Below are 24988 nucleotides of genomic sequence, written 5' to 3'. Positions count from 1 at the left end.
GACCACTGAAATGATCTTAATGTAATAAAACTAGTTACCAGAGTAGAGACAATTAGAACATTGCAAAAGACAAATTTAAAAAACATAATAAGTGATTGGGAATTAATAGACTAGGAAATAGATGTGAAAATAATTAGAAATAAAGATTAATCAACCTCTTAAGCTTATCACATCAGAGTTTGAAAAATTAGGTGGGCAGTGAAGGAAAAGATGTGTTTGGGCAGGGAAATTGTAATTTTGAAATCATCAGGGAGCCATCCTGGTGGAACTGGACATGAGAAAGGATAGAAGTGTGTCCTGGCCTACCTAGTGGTGATGATCACATGAATTCAAAGCAATGCTGACATACTCACTCACTGGCTGCGTACAAGTACCTGTGTTGTTTGGTAATTTAGAAAGGCACAGACTCACAGCCATGCAACCAATCAATCACTACAGTAGCATATAGCACAGATTTAGAGAGAGGGAGAAAATGTTTGAGCCAAAGTTATGCCATAGCATGATAATGCAACATATTAATTTAAAAATAGAACACAGATATCCCACACATAAGGGGCAAATAACAATACTGGGTTTCTAGAGAAACCAGAATGTTCTACTCAAAGAAAGGTCCTCTGAACAATTCTGATTGGCATTTACCACTGTTTTGGGCAGTTAATCCCTCTAAGCTACACCTCTATGCATCCTGGTCTCCTCACATTCTCCCATCTTCCCTGAAGTTTGCTTTGCTTTATGCCCTGATATTCACTAGGCTTTGAAATAGGGGCTACTATACTCATCTGTGTGTTTCTTCTTGTCCTCTGGATACAACACTATTTTAAAAGCAATAGAGTTTAAAGAACCCCAGGCTAATAATTTTGTGGTTCAGCACTACATCTGAGATATATTGTCCATATTGTTTCAACCTTATGTGCAGATTTAAGTAAGCGTACTCTTGTCTTTCATCTTAGATTTCACTAGTCCTGGGGTTTTGTCTTCTCCTTGCCTGTTGAAATTCTTTAGAGCTATAAGTTCTGCCTTAATCACAATTTCTTATCTCTTTGTCCCCAGTTACTTGTGTGGTATTTATGATAACTTGTGCTGATTACTCGCAGATATGTATTCTGAACATATGTATGGAATAGTTCTCTTTTTAAAAGTACTATTCAAACTGCATTGTCCTCACTGTCAACTTTGTCATCTGAATTAAACTTTATTTAATTTAGTATAAAAACTCCTTCAGTTATAAAATAGTATGACCTGTTTTGATATAAAAGCTCTAGTCATATCACAATAGGACTATATAAATTAACAACCGTATTTCAGAAGAACTGAAAGTACAAACATGAGCCCTTAAATAACTAAATAACTGGGTTTTTAAAAATAATTGACTGAATCAAATCCTAAAGAGTTAAGTTTGACTAATCCCAAGAAATCTTCTTTTGATTAAGTAAATCAAATAAATATTTTCACCATGAAAAAGATTATCCTACAAAATCTATTTGTGAGGTTTGGTGTTTTAGATATTAGGATTACTCTACTTGGGGAAATGTCTATTTCTAGCAGTAAAAACTATATTCAACAAAGAAAACCTACCCTTGTGGTGTAGTTTGGGTGTTTGTCCCTGCCCAAATGAATTGTAATACTCAAAGCTGGAGGTGGGGCCGGTGTTTGGGTGATGGCAGTGGATCCCTTATGGCTTGGTGCTGTATTTGCAATAGTGAGTGAGTTCTCTTGAGATACAGTCATTTAAAAGTGTGTAGCACCTCTTTCCTTGCTCTCCCTTGCTCTTGCTCTGGCCATGTGAAGTGCCCCCCACCCATTCACCTTCTGCCATAACTGTAAGCTTCCTGAGGCCTCCCCAGAAGCCAAGCTGATGCCAACACTATGCTTCCTGTAAAGCCTGTAGAACTCTGGGCCAATTAAACCTCTTTCCTTGGTAAATTACCCCATCCCAGGTATTTCTTTTTTTTTTTTTTTTTTGAGAGTTTCACTCTTGTTACCCAGGCTGGAGTGCAATGGCATGATCTCAGCTCACCGCAATCTCCGCCTCCTGGGTTCAGGCAATTCTCCTGCCTCAGCCTCCCGAGTAGCTGGGATTACAGGTATGCCACCATGCCCAGCTAATTTTTTATAATTTTAGTAGAGACAGTGTTTCACCTTGTTGACCAGGATGGTCTCGATCTCTTGACCTCGTGATCCACCTGCCTTGGCCTCCCAAAGTGCTGGATTTACAGGCATGAGCCACTGTGCCTGGCCGGTATTTCTTTATAGCAATGAAAGAATGGCCTAACATGCCATCAAAAGTTAATAAATCTGGCTCAATGTTTTGTTTTAACTCCTCTACCAAAGCCAGAGTTGAGAAATCATCTATGTGTGTGGGTAATCTATGCTCCAATAAGTGCCGAGTCACAATATAGAATATTGTCACAATAGTCACAATATGAGAAAGTTTGATCTTTAGCTTTAACTGAGGTTGTTAATTTATTTATTGGTTTGGCTTGTTTTAGAGGGTGGTCTTAATATTGCCCACACGGTCTGGCTTCTCCTTGCTTTCCCAAGGAACCTGTCTCCTGCTCAGTAAAGATGCCTGCTTTTCTGTAGACCTTTCCATCCGATAGTCTTCATTAGCTGAAGAACTGAGGGAATCTCTCAATCCTTCCCCATCTGGGCTCATCTAGCTGATCAGGACATTTTTCTTCTTAAGCATTACTGTAGCCATCCTCTTAGAGCCCATGCTGAAGTGCAAAGATCAGGTTTTGAATTAAGGCATTAAACCAGCATCACAAAGCAAATAAGAGGAAGAAGCTCTATTCCTATCCCATTTTCTCACAGCAACTCAAGGAGGACCCAGCCAGTTAGGTTTTAAGACTTGGGATAATTCCCCCTGTGTATGCTTCTTCCCTCACTGATTCCCTCATCTTCCCAACTCTTTCACATCATCTTCTCTCAGCCTATTCTATGAGCACTCTGTCTCCTAATAAGCATTCCATCTCCTTCCTCCAGGAAATCCCACCCTGCTTTATTTGAGTGATATCAACACTTTGTTCCTAATTGTTTCTTCAAATTCTGATGGCTTTACCCTCAACTAGAAGTTCATGTAGATGTTATTCTGTTTGAAGCTTTTGCTGGCTCCAAAGAAGATGGATGAGTTCTGGTACTGTAAATGTGTAAAAGGAAACAGTATGTAGTCTGATTTTGTTTGATGCCCACTAATAGAATAGAAACCGAATACAAAAACAGACAATGGCCAGACCACATATAAAATAGAACACTGACCTGCAATCTGCAAAAAATCAGCTTAGGAAACTAACCTATTATCCCTAGTAACCAGCCAGGAAGTTAGCCAGGTATAAGTCAGACTTGTGGAAAATCAAACCACTCTCTCATGTGAAGACAATATGCTCCTTATAGCTAGATAATTTTAAAGCAACTTCTTTAGAACCTTGAGAAAGAACAGGTATCATTTTGCCAAAGGAATACTTGACTCTTACTTGTTTCTGCTTTTATGGCCGAGCCTACACATTAACTGAGAATGGCTCTGGCCAAGTCAACCAAAAGATTACTTAGGATGCTAAATAGCAAGGAAGGTAGTTCAATGCATCTCACTATATTTAGCTTACATTTTTCTAATGTGAAACTAAAAAACTTTTTGAAAGTCATACAAAACTTACAAAAAGTGGTGTAAAATATCTGAAAGATAAGAATTTACCTAAAAGAGACTCTTTCACAAAAGATATCTATATCCAGCCACTTCCATTATTATTGAATGGGAAAACAGAAAAAAGGTTCAAACATTTCAAGGGTTTCTATAATTTGTAGAAACTATTTGGCAACCCAAGAAACAAGAGACCAGAAGATATATGAGACATTACTTGGTTCATTTACAGAATTAAATAAAAAACAGTAAATCTTTAAATTATTTAAATAATATGTAGAAGTAGGAGCTTCATATTAAGCATAAATTTTACCACTGCTGTGATAGTGTCTGAAAAGTTGGCTGGAAGGGCCTGCAAATTACACATTTGCATAAGAAATAAAGGGCACTCCCAAGACCAAACACACAAAACAGTATCCTGGAAGAGAAAGTACAGGTCATAGGCTTAACCCAATAGCAACACTCCAGTCACTGAAAGAAGAAGAACAAGCTTAAATTTTTAGTGTAACAAAATTGTTTCCCCTCTATTGTAGCCCAAAATGGAACTATAAGAGTGGCAATTAATACAAAATAAGATTTTTACACTCAAAAATTCCCAAGAGACTTTATGAAAAAGATGACTAATACACTAGAGAGAAAGACCTTCTTGCTACTTCCTGATAGCCCAGTGTGGGCAGGACCACACACATCATAAATGTAGCCATGACAGCCAAGAAGCAGCCACCAGAGAAGGCATGGCCCTCCCATTATCAACAGCAGCATGACTGCAGCAGGCAGGTTCCCCACGGGCCCAGCACCAAGCATTTCCAGAGCAGCAGAGGGCAGTCTGCTCTTTTTTTCTTTCTTTTCTTCCTTTTTTTTTTCTTATCTTTTTTTTTTTTTTAAGACAGAATCTTGCTCTGTCACTCGGGCTGAAGTGCAGTGGCACAATTGCAGCTCAGTGCAACCTCTGTCTCCTTGGTTCAAGTGATTCTCCTGCCTCAGTCTCCCAAGTAACTGGGATTACAGGCAGCCGCTACCACACCCAGCTTATTTTTGTATTTTTAGTAGAGACGGGGTTTCGCCATGTTGGCCAGACTGGTCTCAAACTCCTGACCTCAGGCCCTGTGCCTGCCTTGGCCTCCCAAAGTGCTGAAATTACAGGCATGAGCCACCACTTCCAGCTGGGCAATCTGTTCTCAAGTGACTGGAGGCTGTGTCCCTGACATGAGCATCATCACACAAATCACCTGCATATGCATGAAAGGATATACAGGGCTTTTCAGTTAGCAAAAGATATGGAGGTGGTTTGGCCACATGCTGACATTGCTTAGAGAAATATGTTAGGAAGAATCATAGAAATAAACGAAGAAAACTTTGAGTGGGATTAGAGGCCCCAAATCAAAGACGAAGATGAGAACCAGAACAAGAGTACTTATTACTATTCATATGATCCCCATTTTTCTTCAAGGATGATAAGTGGTTTGGGAAACACTAGTTTCAGGTATATAATTTTATTTTGGGTGCCATTTTGAATATTTTTAAATAACAGGGTTTTTCTTTCTCTCTTCATATTCTCTCCCACCTTGAATCATGATGCCTGGAAGCCTCTCTGTCATTAACACCCCAGAGAAAATTTCTTCCAGACTGGGAGAGAAAATAAAAGAAACCCTCTATAGCAGGAAGAAAACAGGGAAGGAGAAGTTAAGCAGGAAGACACAGCCAGAGGCATGTGACCTACTTCCTAACTGAAGGTGAAAACCCTAGAAGACAGAGGTGATGGAGGGTCGGGGAACACAAGGACACTCAGGCAGCAGTTGGCCTCCTTTGAGGTTGCCCGGGAAAACTGCAGGCTTCTAGGAGCAGCCTGGCATGTGACTCATGCCACATCCAGCATTGCACAGGAGTAAGATCCCCTGACAGAGAGAGGTGACAAAACAGATGAGCCTGAGATTCTGCTCCTGACTTTCCTCCATCTTCACATGGCTTCAAGGGATCGTAGAATTCTGCATGCCTGGCAGACAGCATGCCCAGGTACTCACAGACCTGCTGGACTGGCAGAGACATGGAGCCAGGGCATGCTGAAGTAGGTGAGGATTTCTTAAAAGAAAACCACAGTCACAGATTTCAGCAATCAGTGACAACACGCATTTCTAAAACTCCAAGGGGCATGAAAGGCATCTCGGTGTACAACAGGTCAGTCACAACAGGGAGGATCCAGATGATACCTGGCAGACAATGCAGTCCCCTGTCCCAATAATACAGAATGACATAAGACCCTATTCTTACATAGAGCAACATGCCATCTTAGAAAGGTGCTGACAGAGGGAGAAAAGAATCTGAAAATGGAGCTTTTACCTGAAAAAGAATGACATGCAAGAGATCATTCAGGAGACAAATACTTTTTTTGGTGCTTCAGAATTCCCCTCTTCCATCAATATTGACGCCACCCTACACATGCACCCAAGGGGACAAGCCTCATGAGAAAATTATATCAACTGCAGGAGAGACGTAATTTTCATTTTAATTTCACATCCAAGATGATCCCATAAATTTGTATTCTAACACGCTCTCAAAATGTTATATATCATCAACATTATCATGTCTGTTTATGAGAGAAAATGCAATTGACACAGAGGGAGAGAAGAAGCAAAGAGAGAGCCAAAGAAAGTTCATGAGACAAAGGAGCTTGTTTGGAAATTTCCTGCTTGGTCTGAGGACTGGCCAGTGGACTTGGGAGAAGCTGAAGGCAAGGGCATGTAGAACCATGAGGAGAGAGCCACACCAAGGGGGCTTAACACAGTCCAGCACATCAAAGAAAGGAATAATCGTGCAAGTGAGGAATACAATGGTGCAGAAGGAGCCGTCAGCATTAATTATGACAAATCTATAACTGATAGAGATATTGGCATTTTAAGAATGTGTCTCCAATTTTGTGATGCATCTGCTACTGTGCCTTCAAATGACAGCAAGAAAAATGGTGAGGCATTTTTTCCATACACTGCATACTAAGCTTTGAAATTCAGTATTATTTCAGAGTCTTATTTTATTGACTCCTATAGCATTTGAGGCACATGAGTTGTACAAAAAATGGAATTATGACAGAAAGATCATTCTTATTCTAACTTATTACAGGTCTGTATGGAGTTATTTACAATAAAGAAGGTGTTTGTTTCCAGTAAGAGCCTAGAGTTGTGTTGATACCATTTTTCAGTATTGTGCTGGCTTGGATGTAAGACAGAGTAGAATTACAAAGAACTTATCTTTCAAGGGACACCACAGAGAATTGGAAGAGCTCTGCAAAGTCCTCTTAAAAATAATCTGCCTAAGCTCTGCAGGTTTTATACCATTGTCTAATTATGCTTAAGTATTGATGTTTCTGAGTTTCCTAAACTATGCTGAGTCCATTCCTTGATAGGCAGCAATTCTGAGTGTCTCAAGAAATTGATGTGCAGATCCCTGGAACAGTATTTGCATGAGGAGCTCCCAAAGAAAGTGTGAGTCAGGCAAACACCATTGGGCCAGAGACAAACTTCAACCATGGGAGAAAATTGAGGATTCTGAGCGCAATCTGAGGTTACTTGGGTTTGTCCTTCAGTCCAGCAATAAGGGTCTATGGAAAGGAGGGACAAATTGGAAATAAAAGTCTAAAGTCCTGTCTTGCTAAAAGCATTCAAATCAGAACTCATCAGAAACTGTCTAATTTTTTATTAGATGGTTTATTTTATGTTAAGATAAATAATTTTAATTATTACTTGTGATGGCAGTTCCACAGAGAGGAGAAAAGCTTTCTCTCCAAAAGCATTCCTGAAACTATTGAAATTATGGGAAAATGGCCTTGGCCCCAAAACTCTAATACATCAGCAAAAGGAGAACACCACAGGCCCCAGAAGAAGTGGTACAGAAGTGCAGGCTGGGTTCCTGACAGAGTTGGCAGTACATGGGGGAATTAGAGATATCCAGCAGAGGGGGCATCAGTACCCAGAGGTCACTATGTGACCACTGTCTGAGCTTGTTCATAAACACAACTGAAGAGTCTTGAGGACTTTAGATATAACTAATTGGGTAAGAGAAAGTACTTCACTGGAGACAGGACTCCTGAATTGGCAGACTGACACAAAAGCCACACAGCATAGGTTATTACCATTGATATTGTTAATATCTATATATATGATTAGGTAGGTATAGTTGAGAAATATGAATTATGTAGAAGTTCAAGGCAAGTTTTCATAATTATCTTGAAAGTCCCAGGGATTCTTAACACAAGTCCGGGACCCCTGAATAATCTAGATAATATTTAGGGAATACCCGTTTTTTTAAGAAAACCCATGTGTTTGCAAAATTCTGTGTATGTATCTTTATGGATATTCCTTCTGATGAAAACATTCATAATTTTTATCAGATTATCAAACGGGAATGTGACTCTAAAAATGTTAAGAACCTGGAATAATTCCTGCAGCATCCCAAATAGATATCTCATTTCTTAGGACCCAGAGGAGATAGAAAATAATTTTGGTTTTGTTTTGGTTTGGCGGCGGTGGGGGGTGGGGTGGGGAATCCACTCTGAGAGCTTTGGACTTGTTTTCAAATATCTATGATCAAGGATATCTTTGAGCTTCAGAATATTTTCCTCTGCAATGCCAGAAACCCTCATGTAGGTAGTGGGGTCATATGTTTCACTCCTCTGTCCCCGACTTGCAGTACAGAGCTATGTTCAGTCTACCCAAAATAATCTCAAAGATTCCAAAAGATGACCAGTGCAAATTGCAAGAAGATTAGCCATTTGCACATCATGTATTAGCCTTTCATAAGAATTTTTCTCCCACTGAAAATGGTGGAAACCAGGGCTGAATGAAGACATTAAAATCAGGCTCTGTGTACTTACTGAGAAACACTGTCTGGATGAGGAGATAGGATACTGGGCGTGCTCTGACGGCCATTCTTTATTGGCAAGGATTCAGAATGCGATTTTTTAGTTTTGGGGTCACAGCAGCTTCAGCTGATAGCAGAGAAGCATCCATGTTCTTGGTGAGATGTATAGGTACAATCAACGTGCCTTGGAACTAAAAAGAAAAGAAAAAGGGCATAAGAGCATGGTTAAACAGATGGGGAGAAAACCGGATTTTTTCTGTTTCCAGTGACCATATTCTAGCTCTCTTCAGCATTCAGTTGGACTATTTTATAAAGATAAATCCAATCAAATAATTTAGAATTGGTGACCTTAACCTAGCATCACTGACCTTGTAAGTATTTCAGTTCTGCTGGATAATTACTAGGAGAACAAATTATAAATAAAGGTCATTACCACTGTAAGCAAAATTCACTGCAAAAGCATTTAGTTCTGAGATAAATTACCTAAGGAATCCACCAGCTCCCCAAGGTCCTTCCATTGTGTTAACTAGTCAAAATTCTAACATGGGCATTAAATCAAAAATTTAAGTTTCCAGGGACTTCTCTACTCAGAACTTTGAACAATGTCTTACAAATGCATTTCACTATGCACACTAAAACCTACAACAGAGATAGTAATAAAAGCCCAATCTCTCGAAAACAGGAAAAACAGAATTTGTCACTTCAAAATTACCCTGTGATCTATGGTACTGGGATAATCCAATGAATTTTTGTGACATACAGGGCCACTTGCATACCAAAAAGGGGATTTTCAAAGGACGTTTCTTGTTAAACTATTTTTAGTAACAATAATTACTTATAATGGAGACACTTAACCACTAACAGTGGGAAAATCTCAAGATATAACTTAACAGTTTTAGAAATTTAAGTTAAAAATTAACCTATCTAATTTTTACTAAAGGAAGAAGAAAATAATTCTCTGAAGACCACACTTTTGTACAAGGCTATATAGTTTAAGGCAGCAGCATAATATGAAAAAGGTTTATTAAAGGGCTGGAAATTATCCTCAAATTAAAACATGTACAGCCTAGAGCTGTAATTAGGGCAAAGGTAAAGGAGAGATTCACAGAGCAATCCTGGCTGCTCCTGACTGCTTCTTGGATGCTGTCTTTGCTAATTCATTACCTTGCTTCCACTGTTAATTATGGGGCTCCCCAAGGCTTGATAATGACTCTTTTTCTTCTTTACCTTCCCTTCTATTTTATCCATTGCCTTATATAATTTTAACAATTCATATAGACTTTCAGCTAACACTGATTGATACCTTCTGAATGCTAAACTCTGTGCTACGCATTTTTGAAGTTAACAGCATACATTATATGCCTAGTTTCCTTGATTATTCCTTTCCACCAAACAGTTCCACATGACTTCATAGGCTCTTTCAAAAAACAATTCAGATGTGATGCAGTAGGAAGATAACTGAAAGTAAAGGGGTAGTGTTCTTGCCCCAGCTCTGTCCCTGATGAGCTATGTGTTTGGGAGCATGTCACAAATTTCTCCCTGTTTAAGTAAAATAAACATGTTGAACTAGATCAAGAGTTGCAAACTGATTGTCCACTGGACAAATTCAACATGCAGACATATTTGCTCCGCCTTCACAATGATTTAAAAATCTGGAAGATTAGGTAAAACTCTAGATTTCTGTCTTGTAAAAGTAGAATATCTAAGCCTAATTTATTTGATGGCAATAATTTACTGCAGCCAAGCAGCAGTTACCCCTTTAGGAAAGGCCTGTATTCTCTTGTTTCTTACAATCCCCAACATAGCCTATTGTATTGTAAGTGCTCCTCTGAAGTCATTTATTTTACAGGACTTACTTCTTAGTCAGATGGCCAACTCAGCACACAAACGCACTGGATTGACTTCTAAATGTAGTTTATAATTTACTATATTTAAGGCTTCCTCCCACCCTAGTTCAGGACCATAAGCATATATTTGAAGTCTATCTCAAATTTTTCAATATTAAATAAATTCATTTCTTTCACTGAGCCACTCAAACCTTTCTAAATTCTGTTTGAAAATTGTCATCATAGCTAAACCCCCAAACCTTTAAAATCTTGTTTTTACTTCTCTCCATAATTGCAAATGGTATAATATATAAGCTTATATACTTATATAATACTTATATATATATAAACATATAATATATATGTTTTATATAATTATATATAATCATATTTTTATATAATCATGTTTATATTTATAAATATAATTACATATAAAATATATATTATATATAATGTATATGTGTTATATAAAATACATATTTATAAATATAATTTATAAGTTTATATGTATTTATATATGTAATATAATACCTAATATATAATTATATAATATATATTATATTATAATAGATATACAACCATTGAACCATTATTTTATATTTAAATAAAAAGAACTATAAAATATTTCTGTAGTGAAGATGTTAGCTGCTTTCCTAATATCCATTCACCCATGATGCACCCAGAAGAATATTATATATTATAATATTAAAAATAGACTATATACATATATAAGCAAATGATACAAACCCTTTCTCAGAAATTACAGTTTTCATTCTTTTATACCTAGGTTGCTATACCCAGAAAGAATAAAGTAAAGAATATCTTAGAAAAGAGTAAAGAATATCTAGAAGAAGAAAGAATATCTTAGAATATACTTCCTAAACCTCCCCATAACCAATTCATACATTGAAAATAAGAACATGTATATTCCTTATAAGTCTGTAAAGCTTCTAACAACTTAGCGAATCTCTTAAAGAGCAATTGGGTTTTAAAGACTGTTGTAACAGAGACTAAAAATGACTATCCACGAGCCATTCACTCCTGCTTCCTTAGTCACAAAACTCAGATTTATCATGGGTGCCAATGCAAGCAGCTAAAAAAACTACACTTTCCAGATGCTCTTTTTTTTACTTTAATGTTTTTGTTAATACATAATAGTTGTAGATTATGGTACATAATCTACATGTGATTATTTAATACATTTATATAATATATAAAATAAAAATCAGTAAAACTAAGATATTTATTACCTTAAAATTTGTCTTTATGCTAAAAACAGTTGAATTGTTTTCTCCTAGATATTTTGAAATACATAATAGATTATTGTAAACTATTGTCACTCTACAGATCTATCAAACACTAGGTCTTATTTCTACTACCAAACTGTATAATTGTACCCATTAATCAACGTCTCTTTATTCTCTCCCCTCCCTGTACCCTTCCCACCCTCTGGTAACCACCAATCTACTCTTAATCTTCATGAAATCACTCTTTTAGCTCCCACATGTGAGTGAGAACATGTGATGTTTGTCTTTCTGTGTTTGGCTTATTTCTCTTAACATAATGACCTTCAGTTCCATCCATGCTGCTGCAAATTATAGGACTTTATTTTTTATGGCTGGATAATATTCCACTGTATATATACATTCCATTGTTTATATACACCACATTTTTTTAGCCATTCATCCATTGATGGACAGTTATGACTCCATGTTTTGACTATAATAAATATGAGAGTACAGATACTGCTTCAAAATATTGATTTTTTTCCTTGGAATATATACCCAGTGATGAAATTACTGAACTATATAGTAGTTTAATTTTTCCTTTTCTGAAAAACCTCCATTTCATAGTGGCTGTGCTAATTTACACATCTACCAATAGTTTATAAGGGCTCTCATTTGTCCATAGCATGTCTTTTTGATAAAAGCTATTTTAACTGGGGTGAAATGATATATCATTATAGTTTTGATTTGCATTTCTCTTATGATTAGTGATGTGGAGGATTTTTTCATGCTTATTTGTCATTTGTATGTCTTCTTTTTAAAAATGTCTCTTCTGACCAGGCACAGTGGCTCGCCTGTAATCCTAGCAGTTTGGTAGGCCAAGGTGGGTAGATCGCTTGAGGTCAGGAGTTCAACATCAGGCTAGCCAACATGGTGAAGGCCAACTCTACTAAAAACACAAAAATTAGTTGGATGTAGTGGTGTACACCTGTAATCCCACCTACTTGGGAGGCTGAGGCAGGAGAATAACTTGAACCCAGGAGATGGAGGTTGCAGTGAGCCAAGATCAGGCAAATGCACTCCAGTCTAGGTGACAGAGCAAGACTCATTCTCAAATAAATAAATGAATGAATAAATAAATAAATAAATAAATAAATAAATAAATAAAAATGTCTGTTCAGATCTTTTGACTATTTTTTTTTTTTTTGAGACGGCGTTTTGGTCTTGTTACCCATGCTGGAGTGCAATGGCGCGATCTCGGCTCACCGCAACCTCCACCTCCTGGGTTCAGGCAATTCTCCTGCCTCAGCCTCCTGAGTAGCTGGGATTACAGGCACACGCCACCATGCCCAGCTAATTTTTTGTATTTTTAGTAGAGATGGGGTTTCACCATGTTGACCAGGATGGTCTCGATCTCTTGACCTCGTGATCCACCTGCCTCGGCCTCCCGAAGTGCTGGGATTACAGGCTTGAGCCACCGCGCCGGGCTTTTTTGACTATTTTTAAATTGGATTGTTTTATTCTATTGAGTTGTTTTAACTCCTTATATATTCTGGTTATTTATCTCTTGTCACATGGGTAGTTTACAAATATTTTCTCCCATCCTGTGGACTGTCTCCTCACTTAGTTGACTGATTCCTTTGCTGTACAGAAGAGTTTCAGCTTGACTAATCCCATCGGTCTATTTTTGCTTTAGTTAGTTGTCTGTTCTTTTGAGGTCTTACCCCCCCAAAAATCTGCCCACACTAATGTGCTGGAGCATTTCTCCAATGTTTTCTTCTAGTAGTTTCATAGTTTTGGGTCTTAGATTTAAGTCTGTAACCCATTTTGATTTGATTTTTGTATATCCTGAGAGCTAGGGGGTCCAGTCTTACTCTTCTGTATGCGGTTAACCAGATTTCTAAGCACCATTTGTTGAATAGACTCTCCTTTGCCGTACCGTATGTTCTCAGCATCTTTGTTCAAAATGAATTGGCTGTAAACATAAGGATGTGTGTCTGGGTTTTTATTCTGTTCCATTGATCTGTGTTTTTATGCCAGTACCAGGCCAATTTGGTTACCATAGCTTTGTAGTATGTTTTGAAGCCAGGTAGTATGATGCCTCCAGATTGCTCAGGATTGCTTTGGCTATTCAGGGTCTTTTGTAGTTGTATATAATTTTTAGAATTGTTTTCATTTTTTCTGTTTCAATGAAGCATGTCATTAGTATTTTGATAGGAATTGCACTGATTCTGCAAGTTGCTTTGGCTAGTACTGTCATTTTAACAATACTAATTTGACATCATTCTTTCCAATTTGGATGCCCTTTATTTCTTTCTATTGCCTAATTGCTCTGGTCAGGACTTCCAGTACTATGTTGAATAAAAGTGGTGCATGTGGGCATGCTTATCTTGCTCCAGATCTTAGAAGAAAGGCTTTCCATTTTCCCCTTTTTGGTACAATGTTAGCTGTGGGTTTGGCACATGTGGAGTTTGTTATTCTGAGATATGTTTTTTTTCTATACCTAGTTTGTTGAAGATTTTTATTTATAAGGTGATGTTGAAATTTATCAAATGCTTTTTAGCATATATTGAAATGATCATATGGTTTTCATTCTTGGTTCTGTTAATGTGATGTGTTAAATTTATTGATTTGCATATGTTGAACCATTCTTGTATCCCTGGGCTGAATACCACTTGATCATGGTGAATGATGGTTTTTTTATTTATTTATTTATTTTTTATTTTTTTTATTTTCACTAGTTTTATTTATATTAGGTAGTTTTCACTCAGAATATCAATTCGTTTTTCAGGTTTAGATGTATGTGTATGTATCTGTTCATATGCATCAATCACTTAGAAACTTTATTTGGTATAACTTCACATTTTTGGTACAGAGAAATAATTTTATTTTCTTAATGCAGCACAGTAGACATATAATCAATATTATTTCCTAGTGTGCAATATCTAAATTATTCACATTAAAAAATTAAGAACAGAAAGCCTCTTATGCAGGAAATATTTAAAAATGTATATCTAACTTTGCCTGTTTTCTGACAATATACACTACTAGCTTTATAAATCTGAATGAATATGACATTTACATATTTGAGTGAAGTACACAGATGGGTCCATTCCAGATGCTAATTACACTATATGAATAATTTGCTCTTCACTTTGGTCATTGAGATTCCACGTGCTCAGGCATATAGTGGATCCAAAAGACACTTCCAGAAGTACATTTATTACACTGGCATCTTAAGAATTTCTGTTCCTTTTATTCTCCTTTATAGCGAGGGGGCCTTTTCTCTTTAAAAGCAAGAAGACCTTCAAGTCTGTCTTTCGTTGGAATGGTCTGAGCATAACAAGCTTCTTCTATGGCTAACCCTGTTACTAAATCGACCTCCATGCCTTGATTAATTGCTAATTTTGCCACTCTCACTGCAACAGGTCCCTGAGGTAAAAACTCTCTTGCCAGGTCCAGGGCCTTTCTGTAGGCAGCATCTCCCTCCTGGTTCTGTTCCAGAACATGGCTGATTAAGCCCACTGCTTTGGCTTCCTGGCCATCAAGGACTCGTGCAGAGAATATGAGCTCCTTGGCCAGGGACATTCCCATGGCACGTGGCAATCACTGTGTCCCCACTCCACCAGGAATAATTGCCAATTTTGTTTCAACCAGGCCCATTTTTGCAGAGGAAGCTGCTACTCGTATATCACAAGCTAAAGCCAGTTCAAGACCACCACCTAAAGTGAGTCCATCTATTGCTGCAATCATTGGCACTGGAAGATTAGCAATATCATTAATCACTGCTCTTATTTTGGAGACAAAAGGACCAACTTCACTGGAACTCATTTTGGCTCTTTCCTTAAGGTCAGCACCAGCACGAAATATCCCTGGGACTTCACTCCTGATTATTATGGTCCGTACTTTCTTATCAGATTTCAAAGCATCCACAGCTTTTGATAGCATTTTTATAAGATTTTTACTGAGTGAATTTTTGCCATAAGCTCTGTTTATTCCAAGCACCACAATTCCTCGGTTCTCGTCCTCCAGGTGCCGCACCCGTAGTTCGTCCTCCGTCTTCACCTCAGAGCTGTAGCCCCTTCTTGGTGCGGGACCCCCGGCCACAGGCACCCAGCTCTGGGCCCAGATCGCCGGGCCCACCCGCCGGCCTGCCAACGAGCCGGGAAACCTCAACCCCTGGCAGAGCCGCGCATTGCAAGCAGCTACTAGGCGGACGCCACCAGCATGCAGGGATCCCAACGTCCCAGGTGCCGTCGCCACCGCGGCCGCCATGTTGTCTGTTTACGGCCGGTGAATGATGTTTTTAATGTTGTATTACTCTGTTTCTTTTCTTTTCTTTTCTCTTTTTTGTTTCTCTGTTTTTTTTGTTGTTGTTGTTGTTTGTTTGTTTGTTTTTTTTGCATTGCAATAAAGAAGTTAATTGAATTATGGTTCTATAGGCTGTATAGAAAGCATGACACTGGCATCTGTTCGTTATGAGGGCCTCAGGAAGCTTCCAATAATGGTGGAAGGCAAAGGGGGAGCAGGTGTCTCACATGGTGAGGGTGGGAGTGAGAGAGCAATATGGGAGATCCTTGACTCTTTTCAACAACCAAATATTGAGTCAACTAACTGAGCAAGAACTGACTCATCATCAAGGTGAGGCCACTAAGTCATTCAGGAGGAATCTGCCCTATGATCAATACCTCTCACTAGGCCCCACCTTAAACAATGGAGATTTGGAGGGAACAAACGTCCAAACCATATGAGATGTGTTGCTGAATTTGGATTGCTAGTATTTTGTTGAGGATATTTGCATCTGTGTTCATCAGTGATACTGACTGCAGTTTTCTTTTTTTTGTTGCATCTGATTTTAGTGTCTGATTTTAGTATCAGAGTAATGCTGGCCTTGTAGAATGAGTTTGGAAGTATTCCTTCCTGTTCAATTTTTTGGAAGAGTTTGAGTAGAATTGGTATTATTTAAATTATTGATAGAATTCATCGGTGAAGCCATCAGATCCCAGGCTTTTATTTTATGGGAGATTTTTTTTATTAGGTTTTGACCTTGTTACTCATTTTTTTGTTATTGTTGCTGAGGTTTTCTACTCCTTTATGGTTCAATCTTAGTAAGCTGTATGTTTACAAGAATTTACCAATTTCTTCTAGGTTTTCCAGTTTATTGGTGTAATAATCTCTAAAGGTTCTTTGGATTTCTGTGGTGTCAGTTATTATATCTCCTTTTTTTTCTGACTTTACTTATTTGGGAAATCTCTCTTTTTTTAATTAACCTAACTAAAGGCTTGTCAATTTTGTCTTTTCAAGATACCAAAACAGACTAAAAATCAATCAATCTAGAAGATCAACAAAATGAAAAGTAGTTTTTTTGAAAAGATAGGGGTTGACAAAACTTTAGCTAGATTAAACAAAGGTAGACTCTCATCTCCACCTATTCCATCTTCCTAATACACGTTGAGCATCCCTAATTTGAAATCCTATATCTGAAATGCTTCAAAATCTGAAACACTTCAAAATCCAAAATACTTAGTGTGCCAACATGATGCCACAAATAGAAAAGCTGACACCTGACCTCATTTTATAAAATTAGCTTCAGGCTTTGTGTATAAGATATATATGAAATATAAATAAATTTTGTGTTCAGACTTGGGACTCATTCCAAAGTTATCCATCATAGGTATATGCAAATATTCCAAAATGCAAACATTCAAAAACTCCTTTTCATTTTCTCTACTCAACTGACGATTACTCTCCTTTTCTCAAAACTCTTTATACCTCATCTTGTCTATTAAAACTTTCTCAGTTAAGAATATCAAGCCCCTTGCCACTCCACTTATCCTAGGAACCCCTCTACCCCTCACATTGCAAGCTTCTTTCATAGTCACTTTCTTATCACTGAGGCTTAAATGCTTTGCATAATGGCTCAGAATCAAAAAGTAGGAGAGGACTTTGGTATAGGGCAACAGAAAGTGCTGGAAGCAATCAAGGAAAGAGTTCAGGGAAGGAAGAAGACTTCAGTTGCTTCTCAATTCACTGTGAGGAGTTTTGTTTTGTTTTGTTTTAACCCATGAAGACTGTTTATCTCCTTAGGATTAAAAAAAAAAACATAAAGAGGCAGAATCTGAGGAAAGATCATTCCAATTAGAAGAGTCTGACTAGGGTTAAAAGAGGCACTTCTTCTTCTTTTTTTTTTTTTTTGAGACAGAGTCTTATTCTGTCACCCAGGCTGGAGTGCAGTGGCCCAATCTCAGCTCACTGCAACCTGTACCTCCCAAGTTCAAGCCATTCTCCTGCCTCAGCCTCCCAAGTAGCTGGGACCATAGGCTAGCTGATTTTTGTATTTTTCGTAGAGACAGGGTTTCACAAATGTTGGCTAAACTGGTCTTGAACTCCAGACCTCACCTTGGCCTCCCAAAGTGCTGGGATTAGAGGCTTGAGCCACCATGCTCGGCCAAAAGAGGCATTTCTAACATATGGAGAGAAATGGAAACTGTTCCTACAGGGCATTTTCAGTATTCCTATAAGTTTTAACATTGTCCTTGAGTCTGGAATGTAGATTGAGCCTCAGCTCAACACCCAGAACCAACCCCCATTCTCACAAAGTCCATGGTCTACAGGAGAATATCCTTAGGCCTGTCTTTGCTCATCTTATCACTGGACTCTTAAGAGTTTACTGAGCCTTAATCCCAGCACTGTGGGAGGCTGAGGTGGGTGGATAACGAGATCAAGTGATCGAGACCATCCTGGTCAACATGGTGAAACCCCGTCTCTACTAAAAATACAAAAAATTAGCTGGGCATGGTGGCATGTGCCTGTAATCCCAGCTACTCAGGAGGCTGAGGCAGGAGAATTGCCTGAACCCAGGAGGCAGAGGTTGCTGTGAGCCGAGATCGCGCCATTGCACTCCAGCCTGGGTAACAAGAGCAAAACTCTATCTCAAAAAAAAAAAAAAAAAAAAAGAGTTTACTGAGCTTAATATGCTTTCTTTAAATCCTACTTCTCAGGTCATCTTTAGTTTCTCAGAAAACAATGTAGGCAATGAGAACAAGTAGCCGCCTTGCCTCTAACTTCTCTGCCCTCCCTGCCATTCTGGTCGCATTATAGTAAAATCTATTACAAAAATCCCTTTCACCATCTCTTCTATTTAAAAGCAGTTACTCTGTTGCCTGCCAGTCAAGTAGAATGTCACAAAGGCCACCATCAAAGAAAGTAAAAATGACATAACAAGATCCACAATAGAAAAGGATAAAACTAATGAGCCACTGACCTTAATACATTTATGTATCCCAGGGTTAGTTATGTGAAATTCCTTGAAACTTCCCCACTTTGAGTTATTAAAGAGACAGTTTATTGGTTGAGTCATTAAGCCTTTTTAAAATACTCATGGGAAGCAACATAGTTACTATGTCTTGGAATTTTATTCAGACTATGAAAGAGCATCAGGGTTGAATATGAAATATTAGGATGTCCCAATAGGGATAAACGGAACACAGAAAATATGAAAGTGGGTGGGGATGGTCAGAGATCCAGGCCACAGGTGGTATCAAGCAGGCTGTCAGCAAGTAGCCAAGCCCAGCCACTTTTTCTTTTTGGAAACTCTCAGCCAAGACTCTAATCACTGGCAGGAGCATTAATTAAGCTTTTTTCAAAATTGAAGATACATAAAATTTAATGCAAATTTGTTTAGGCAAAGTAGAAAATAAACTGGTTCAGAGTTGGCTTAAGACATGGCTGCTTGAAAGGACCCAAATTGATATTACCAAATGTTCTCCATCTGTTTACCTCTCTTGGCTCTACTCTCCTCTGTATATTGGCTTCATTTTTTTAACAGTCACTTTCAATGTCATCGAAATGGTTGCTGAAGCTCTAGACCATGCACCTTCTTCTATCTTAGCTTGCATAAACTAAAGCATGAGTTTTCTGGTAGATCCTACAAAAGTGTTATCCTTCTGACTCTGATAGAAACTGCCTGTGTCACATGCCTGGCTTTAAACCAATGACAAAGGCTTGTGAAACATGAATGACAGAATTGGGTCATGTGTTCAGGCATGGGATGTGATTATTGAAGAATGCAAAGTGGGTAAGAGATTATCCATAAATAAATACTCACTACACAGATACTGGGCCCCAGTTCTGGGAAAGTGGGTATATGGACAAAAAGCAAAGATAAGAGCACCCAGAAGAGCAGAAGACAAAAATTATTTTCTCAAAATTTTCAACAAGATTGAAGCCTAGTTATTACAATAGTGACAAAAAGTCAACAGCAGAGTAACAGCCATAAATGACTTAGGTAAAACTCCATAACTCCATTATGGAGGATTTGTCCTAGTTTCTGGTAAGGTATGGTCATGTTACCCTATTTATGGCAAGAGAGGCACCTCAGAGGCAGGCCTGCTATTCTTCTGATGAAGAATGGAGTAGACTCAAACTGGGTCCCAAGGAAGAAAGATTAGCTTCATCCAGTTTACTTAAACCCTGGATCCACCCAATTCCTTGTCAATGAGTATAAGGAAACAGTGACCAGCCACTCAGTTTTTATGACCTGAAGAAAAGTCCTTGTGAAGAAAGTGATGGTTCCATGCAAGGTCATGAAATTGTAAAAACTTTGCAAATTCTATCCAAACTACAAAATAATGAATAAACAAATTAAACCAAGTGCATAGGAGAGCAACTGAATGCCTCAATTTGAATTCTGAATGTGTGTCTTATCCCCATTCCTACTTTTGAGATGCAAATCAAAAGTTTGATAGAAAAGGGCACTCAGTAACTGCCCTTGTCTTGTGTCAGCTGGGGGCTGCCTAATGGATGATGACAGCCTGACCCCTCTCCTGGACAGCGTCATGACAGGTCTGGATACTTGAAATCGTCAGCTTCCAGAGGCAAGGTTCCAAGCATGAGCAAAACACAGGCCATGTGCAGCAGGCAGCATGCTACATCCCAAAAGCAGCAACTGAATGGGACAGGGAAGGGGGTGACTTGTGATCAGATCCTGATTCCCACACTAAGCTTAAATCTAGCATACACAAGTACATGCATACTGCCAGCAGAGCCTTAAAGAGTGCTGTCAGGGCCCTTCCCAACTGGACCCTCTGTCCTTGTTGGAACAGATTCTCTAACTCTCCCTGGGACAAGGCAGGTCCTTATTCCAGCCAGTCACTGCTGATTGCATTTCATCCCACAGTTCTACATGGAATATCTGAATTCCATTCTAACAAACTAATTTTTAATTTAGTATTCTCATTCTAACTAGATTTGCTTTTATATCTCTAGATTGGTTTGAAAAATCAAGTAGTCTTACCATAAATCTGAGTATGACATAAGAATGTGCTAACATTCTTTGTCCAAATATTAATTTCCTGCCATGCTTAAAGTTAAATCTGTTTCTAAAATCCCTTGTAAATTTAAATTATTTAGTACATTCATTGATTAAAACATTAAAGTATGTATTGACATTTAATATGAATGAGTTTATGTGTTATACCACCAAATAGGTAGCATATTCATTCAAGAGAGAAACAGAAAATAAAATGACTTTTGCACCAGCATGGCATTTAGAGAAGGGCAAGTGAATTTTCTTACTCCTTACCTGAAACCATGTGACCACCATCTGCATTCTCTGCCTTATTCTGGGTTCTGGAATCAATCTCCTTCTTAAAAAGGGCAACTGTTGTGAGCTACTCAGGTCAATACTGAAGGGTCAATGTCAAATTCACACTTGCTATTAGACTCACTTCAACCTAATCAAGTAAGCAGTCTTCCAAAAACCATCCCTAGGCGTGGTCCCACACTCCTGATTGAATCTCTAGGTAAGCAATATGTCCTATGCCTTGATTCCTCTAGACTAGAAACCCTGTCCTCTTCTTGCCAGTCACTTCCCCAGTTCCTAGGGACTCTGTTTTTCTACCGTAAATCAGACCTTCTTGCTGTTCTTCAAATGCTTCCTCCCAGGCACCTCATTGTTTGCTCCACCTCTCTGTCAATATAATCTTCTTACCTCTTTTAGACAGCCCAATGCCTCTAACTTGCTAAGAAACCACCTGCATCCACTTGCCAATTACAATATGCTAGAGGATATGTTCCATCCACCTAGTTTAACTGTTTTGCTCCCCGGAAGGGTTGCCAGGCCCGCCCTACCTAGGGCTGTGAATTCTGCCTTTCCTGGCCACTTTACTACACACAGCTCACTTTTTACATAGCAGGTACTCACCAATGGTGTTTACTTGTTTTGTTTTTGTACCTTGAAATAATTAGTTGAAAAGAGAAAACACTAATCTTACTGTTAGCCTGAATGTGCAGCATTTCCAAATACCTGAAGCCAAGCATTATTTTTCTTTTCAAACAATAGAAAAACATATTAGTTAATTTCTTGTGCAAACGCTAAATTTCCCCATCATGCACGTCAGCATTCTTAAGCTTTGCCAATGAAAGAGCCTTTGCTTCAGAGGACAATAAAATACATCATTCCTGGATCAGATTTGCTTCCCTACATGCTGAAAATGTCTTTGAATTTGAAGGTTTTGTCCTAAAAATAAAGTTTTAGCTTCTACCTCATACTATATACCTTTTTTGCATTTTTAAATATTTAATTACCTACCCTCAAGTAGAATTGTAGCTACTTCAAGAATGTGGATTCCATTTACTCTGTGATTTCATACATCCCTTCACACATATTTCTGTTCCCACAGCATGTACACATGCCTTAGGTTGATAATGCATGTAGAATGAGATTAATATTCTTTTCAGAGGAAAATCTTATAATCTATTGGATTGAACATAAATATAATTGACCAAGTCTGCCTCCTTTGGCCTCCTCAAAAACCTAGCTTATTTTCTTTTACTCCGTGTCCTCTATGAAACAGGACAGTTATATTTCCCTAAGAATGTTGTGAAGTTGAAAAGCTTCCTTTTGTTAAAGTTTCTAAAGGAAAATGGCTATTCTTAGCTAGCTACCTCAAATAAAATGAAATATGTGATGTTATTTTTATTCCTAACTTTACTGAAAATACATTAAATCTGTGTACTAATTTTGGACCTACATCCATATCTATAATTAGTAGTAGTAATATCAATACGGGCTTTTTTAAACTGTTTAAAAAATATTTTATCTCTGGCTCCTACCTTACAGAGGAAAACAATTTAAGCATGACATATTTGAAGTAAAAGTCAACTTTATTGACAGATTAAGACATTGTTTGGTGCCCATTAATTAGGAAATTTTTATGTCAATTAAGATCTTGGAATAGATAGTCCAAAAATGTTACTTGAATGAGAATTTGATGAATCTTTACTCAGCAGACTTAAAACAAAACAAATGCCCATTGATCTGGGAGTGTAATTCTTTAAAAATGAAAAGATGATTTTTATTGTACAGTAAAATTATACAAAACTGCAGAATAAAAAGTATTATAATTTGGCAGAGTGGGAAGAAAGGCAGGCTAGCAATCAGAATGTCATATTTCACAATTCAAGAGATCATAGTCCTAGAGATTCAGTCCTTGTTGGCCTTACCATGTCCCTGACTACTGGATATAACCCTCTTTGCAGGAAAAGGAGAAGAGAGGAAAAAAGGCCTCTTTGAAAAGCAGTAATAAAGGAATCCCTGGAGGATTTCTGGGCTCTTGAAACAAACTCATGGCAACAGCTTGTCTCTGCTTCCTGCTCCAGTGAAGGATGCTAAAATATGAATTGGGAGTGAAGCACTGGAGCATTTGCAAGTTCATGTTGAAATTTGATTTCCCAGTTCAAGAATAAAGTTGATTCAGAATTAAATCGAAATAGTGATTTAAAGGTGCCCTACAAAAGAGCTCAGTGCATTAAATAAGCACCAACCACCTTTGCTCTTACAAGTAGTCTCAGAGCGGAAGATGTAAAGAAGATTCCGTCATCTCCAATGTTGGAGAGAGAAAAATGTCTGCAGAATATACTCACCAATAGTCATAATATCAATGTCATTAAAAGTTATTTACGAAAACTGCTTCCCAGGTCAGTATTCAATCATCCATATTATACCACTTACAATTTATTTTTAAATTTTAATAAATCAGGATAATGACTTCTTTACTGTTATAAAATCCCTTTCTCATTCTAAACCATTGCATGGTTTTCTTCCAAGAAGGTATATACCCTAAAAACAAAACAAGCCTGAGAAACAGACAATGGGGACAAAATGTATAAAATAGTATAAATTACTTTGTGTCAAATATTTCATGCAGATACTACCTGAATCTGTGTTCAGGCACTTTTGACATGTGGCTCTGTGTTCTCTTATGTCACTTCTCAGTTGTCATCAACTGTAAGACACACAAACTTAGCAACGCATTTTGGGGAATGAATACATAATTAAAAACTAATCAGTATTTTTATTCTTCAGTATAAAGATTAGTCCAATCAGTAGTAAAAATTCTAATTTGAAAATGATCAGAAAACAGTTCATAAAGAACTGTGTATATATTTTATATATAAATTGGCTCTGTCTCTTAATAAAAATAAATCTTGAATATGCCTTTTACAGTTAAAAAAAAATCAGTTTCAGTATAAATGCTCTTCCAATCCAAAAGTCTAAAGATTGTTCATCAGCACTTTTGGCCATGATCATTTCCATACCATCATGACACCACATTATTTAAGCCATACTTTCAAATCTTTTTCTATATAGCAACTTTAGTATTCATAGTATAATTTCAAGTGTTCATTCTGCACTTCCCATGTGATCAAATTTGTTAGGTTTTTTTTTTTATTTCCTTATTGAATTAGTTACCAAAAGTCAAACAACTTCTCTTGACTGTCACCTGAAAGCTGATGATGATGGTGGATATTCAATGATATTTTATGAAATATTAATCGTTCTTGAAAACTGTTCTAGCTGGTGAACAAAAGGAAGCTTTACGAAAAGTGGTCATTTCCACCACCTAATTCTACTGCCTGGAATTGGACAATTGTCGGCATTCATGTTCTTATTCAATGCTACGCCATGGTATGACATTTTCAAAGGCACATGGTGTTACAAGTACCAGTAATGTAGCTGAGGGACCATAAAATTAACTGATAACATCTGTGCATGGAAAAGTTCATATATTTACAGAAAATGTATCCTAAGTTGTAGTCCTTCTATTGTTAGCTAGGTAATTTGATATTAATAAGATATAATAGAATGTCTCAATTCCAGACACTACTCTGCAACATAGACTTAAGGTGAGCTCATTGGGGCATTCTACAACATGACAGTCTTTTGCTAATGGACTGTTAGCTATGGATACCCTCTATGGAAGACTGACTAGCCTCTATCTGGCAACGTTTTTGTTGTGGTGGTGGTATTGTTTGTGTATGTGTGTTTGTCTGTTTTTTAGGAGGATTTCTAAGAAGGCCTCTTTTAAAAGTGTTCTGCCCTAGTCCCCAGAAACGTGACCATAGGATATTGTATACATGAATATGTTTTGTTACACAACAAAGGG

General features: G+C 37.7%; 1 protein-coding gene and 1 pseudogene across 7 annotated transcripts in view; both read right to left on the bottom strand.

Moving 5' to 3' along the window:
• Positions 1 to 24988, bottom strand: part of LOC144581569 (uncharacterized) — a 690733-nt gene that overhangs the window by 356584 nt on the left and 309161 nt on the right. For all 6 annotated transcript variants that reach the window (XM_078365832.1, XM_078365835.1, XM_078365838.1 and 3 more), the window contains one exon: positions 8502 to 8679. In XM_078365832.1, the coding sequence (XP_078221958.1) occupies positions 8612 to 8679 (68 nt within the window). In that variant the 3' untranslated portion in view covers positions 8502 to 8611. The remainder of the gene's footprint in view (positions 1 to 8501; positions 8680 to 24988) is intronic.
• On the bottom strand, positions 14404 to 15822 carry LOC100395767 (methylglutaconyl-CoA hydratase, mitochondrial pseudogene; annotated as a pseudogene). The gene has a single exon (XR_013532542.1). The product of XR_013532542.1 is annotated as a methylglutaconyl-CoA hydratase, mitochondrial pseudogene (transcript).

This window comes from Callithrix jacchus, chromosome 2 (assembly GCF_049354715.1).
Source record: "Callithrix jacchus isolate 240 chromosome 2, calJac240_pri, whole genome shotgun sequence".
In the NCBI taxonomy this organism is placed as follows: domain Eukaryota; kingdom Metazoa; phylum Chordata; class Mammalia; order Primates; family Cebidae; genus Callithrix; species Callithrix jacchus.
The sequence above is the reverse complement of the archived record's forward strand: the minus strand, read 5'-3'. Positions and strand labels throughout refer to the sequence as shown.